The sequence below is a fragment of the Trypanosoma theileri genome (assembly GCF_002087225.1).
Source record: "Trypanosoma theileri isolate Edinburgh chromosome Unknown TM35_Tth_8_V1, whole genome shotgun sequence".
NCBI lineage: Eukaryota > Euglenozoa > Kinetoplastea > Trypanosomatida > Trypanosomatidae > Trypanosoma > Trypanosoma theileri.
Genome location: NW_021639850.1, coordinates 133248 through 136978, shown reverse-complemented (window position 1 = coordinate 136978; position 3731 = coordinate 133248). Strand labels below are relative to the sequence as shown.

General features: G+C 43.9%; 2 protein-coding genes across 2 annotated transcripts; both read right to left on the bottom strand.

Moving 5' to 3' along the window:
* Nucleotides 1-172: 172 nt before the first annotated feature.
* Nucleotides 173-1534, bottom strand: TM35_000081520 (uncharacterized protein; the record flags this gene model as incomplete). The annotated part of the gene is made up of 1 exon (XM_029024017.1): nucleotides 173-1534. The coding sequence occupies one exon, from the start codon at nucleotides 1532-1534 to the stop codon at nucleotides 173-175; it is 1362 nt and encodes a 453-aa protein (XP_028884420.1).
* A 667-nt stretch (nucleotides 1535-2201) lies between these two features.
* TM35_000081510 (uncharacterized protein) lies at nucleotides 2202-3575 on the bottom strand (the record flags this gene model as incomplete). Its single annotated transcript, XM_029024016.1, has 1 exon — nucleotides 2202-3575. One exon carries the CDS (start codon nucleotides 3573-3575, stop codon nucleotides 2202-2204), a length of 1374 nt encoding a protein of 457 aa, XP_028884419.1.
* Nucleotides 3576-3731: the final 156 nt, after the last annotated feature.

Below are 3731 nucleotides of genomic sequence, written 5' to 3'. Positions count from 1 at the left end.
ACTGTTATTCGCTGCACCATTGAGTAAGGCATCGAGATTATCTCCGTGAATATTAAGAGTAACAGTAGAACGGTAGTGCTGTTTTTGTTTCTCTTTTTGTTTCTCCTGTGTTTGCTCCGCTTTATTTCCTTCTGTATTGGCCTTGCTGCTCACCAAGAGATGTTTCCTTCTTTTAAGCTGCAGCAACTGCGACATCGAGTTTCTTCAGGACATTCTTCACTTCTTCAGCATGAGTTCTTGCAGCGTCGATATGTCCTTCAGCGTCAAGTACTGCATTTTGTGCATCTTTAACTGCTTTCTCTACCTCTGCAATTTCTTCCGGTACTGGCCGTTTAGTTCTTTCTGCGTATATCTTAATAAAACTGACTTTGTCGTCAGTTTTATCTGCACTTTCTCCAGTTTTGAAGGCCACTTTTCTTGCTTCAGCTGCAGCCTTCGTTGCCTTATCAATGAGTTTAAGACATTGACTCTTCGTGTTCTTCATTTTTTCTGGGTCAGCAGCAATTATTTCGATTTCATCCTTATTGGTAGCAACAAATTGTTGAGCTTCTTTCGCGGCCTCTCGAGCAGTCGTACCGGCCTTCTCACACTCCTCTTTCAGTTTCTTGGTCTCTTCCGCCAACATCTTTGCCTGCTCAACATATTTTTTCATAACTGTTGATGGATCAGAAGCAGCATGAGCCACACCCACACAGCAGAGCACAATNATGCAGCCCAGCACAGAGAGCAGCAGCAGCAGCAGCAGGAGTGGAACACGCAGTAACGCAGGGCTGCTGCTGCCGTCATTTAATGCCATACCACTGTTATTCGCTGCACCATTGAGTAAGGAATCGAGATTATCTCCGTGGATATTAATAGTAAAAGTAGAACGGTAGTGCTGTTTTTGTTTCTCCTGTGTTTGCTCCGCTTTATTTCCTTCTGTATGACCTTGCTGCTCACCAACAGATGTTTCCTTTGTCTGTGGGTGTGGCTGAGACTCCAACTGTTCTCCCTTCTTCTTCTTGGCAGCAGCAACTTCGGCGTCGAGTTTCTGCAGGACCTTCTTCACACCATTAATATGAGTTTCCGCAGTTTCGATAGCACTGGTAGCATCACGTGTCGCGCTGTCTGCTTCTCCAAGTGCTTCCTCTGCTTTCATTTGTTCTGCTGGAGGAAGAGCATACACTTTGTTTTCAGTTTCCTTTATACTGGCTGTAGTTTTGTCGCGCACTTCTTCTGCTTTCTTTGCAGCCTTCGTTGTATTATCAATGAATTGAAGACCTTCACTCTTCCTTTTCTCCACCTCATTTGGGTCAGCAGCAATTATTACGAGATTAATCTCAGTGTTATGTGCAAATCGTTGAGCTTTATGCGCGGCATCTGTAGCAGCCTTGGTGGCCTCTTCACACTCCTTTTTCAGTTTCAAAGTATCCTCAACCTCCTTTTTCGCCAACTCAACAGGTGATAACTTGCCATGTGAAGCAGCAGGAGTCACACCCACACAGCAAAGCACAATGGCCAACAGACACAACACACGGCACGACAACATGGACATTCTTGTCATTAATATCACTGAATATCACTGAAATCTGAGCATGCGAAGGGAGGGAAAGCGAGAGAAAAAACAGAAAAGTACCAGTAAACCGCTATTACTACACACACACACACATAAGCAGTCAAGTATAAGCGTAAATGAATTAGAAATATTAGGGGAAAACACCCATTATTCAAACAAAATGTAGTCCCATAAAATCCCAAATAAAAATGAAAAGATTATATACGAATTAAATACCATTTGGTAACATTGCAGAGATAGCCACACACACAAAAACAATAATAATAACGGATAATGCATAAATCTCTCTTTGTGTTGATTTCTCCCTGTCCCAATTACAATTGGTATCCCCATAGGAACAAGCAAATCATATGTTACCCCATTCACACGTAATGTAAAAGCAAATAAAAAAAAGAGATATCATTTACCAGAACCACACAGTTGCAGAGTGAGACACACCACAAGGTGCACAGCAATACTCTGCTTGCAAGTATAAAAATGAAAAGAGATTAGGTATTTCCACACAAATTGATGCACCCTAGCCCAATGGGTGTCATCGGGATTAATTTTCTTGGTGCTCAGTGTACTGAACACAAAAGCAATTTTATTATTATTAACAGTAAACAAGTGATTACCAACACTCTCTGGATGGACCCCACCACAGTGCTCAGCACACGGCCATGCAGCCCAGCACAGAGAGCAGCAGCAGCAGCAGGAGTGGAACACGCAGTAACGCAGGGCTGCTACCGCCGTCCTTACTGGTAGAAGCAACAGTGGTTCCATTTTCCTTATTTTTTAGTGCCGTTGCTTTTTCCTCTTCCACCTTCTCGGCAGACAAAGCCGCCTCTTCAAGAGCATTGAGGGAAATTACCGTCACACTTACTGATTCCTTCGCCGCATTGAGGGCATCACTTAATTCTTTCGCCGCTTCCTGCGCCTCACGTGTGGGGGGTACCACTTCCGTCAGGTTTGTATACATTCCTTCAGCGAGTGTCTTAATCAAAGAGACACGTAACGTCATATTTGTTACTTCAGTGCTTTCCTGTACCGGCGTCGGATCTGATGAGGCAACAAAAGCGATAATGGCAGACGCTGTTTGCTGTGGAGGACTCGGACCTTCAGATGAAGATGTCTCCAATGTTTTCGTTGCATTTTCAGCCTCTGCGTTAAAGTTATCTCTTGCTTTCGTTACTGCATTGAATGCTGTCGTTGCGAGTTCCACTGCTTTAGTAGCCTTCTCATTTGCTTCCCTGACCTTCTTTTGCATCTCTGTTGCCTTCTGCACTGCCTCTGTGGCTGCTGTGTGTGTCTTCTTTGCGGTTTCCGATGCGCTGTGTGTTGTGGTCTCCACACTCTGCGCTGCACTCACGACCTTATTGGCCTCCTCCAACACAGCAGCAGCATTCGTCTGCAGCTCAGTCACAACAGTTACTGCCGTTTCAAGTAGAGAAGCAGTTGCATTCACTTTTCCACTCACAGATAATAGGCTATCAACAGCACCGGATATTTTATTTTCAATAGACTCTGCTGTTTCGCTTTTGTCTACTTTAATTGTAATTGTTCTGCCTTTTGATACTGAAGGTGTCTTGACTTCCAATGTTTTCGTAATTTTATTCTGAGTTTGGTTCAGTTCCTCCAAGATTTTACCCCCATTTTTATCCACTTCGTCTTCCGCTTCCTTTGCTTTCACAACCGCGTCATGCGCTTCTCTCTTTGCCTCAGTAATATTCTGCATAGCACTGTTAAGAGACTCTGCAGCAGTCTTCGCCTTTGTATGTGCTGCTGTAATACTCTCTATCATTTTGTTAGCGACTTGCAGAGCTGCCTTGACACTCTCGGAGATCTTTCCATTTGCCACTGTTGATACTCCTGCTGCTGCTGCTGATGTAACTCCACCAGTAGCACTTGTCAGTGCAGCGGCAACATTATTATTTGCAGATAACTGCTGATCCTGAGAAGTACCCGTAGTAGTGCCACTTACACCCACACAGCAGAACACAATGGCCAACAGACACAACACACGGCACGGCAACATGGACATTCTTGTCATTAATACCACTGAGGATCACTGAAATCTGAGCATGTGTGTATAAAGAGAGAGGTAAAGAGAGAGAAAAGCACCAGTACACCACTATTACTACACAGACATATGGATTCATGAAAGAATGCAAATGAAATAGAAATATTAGGGGAAATA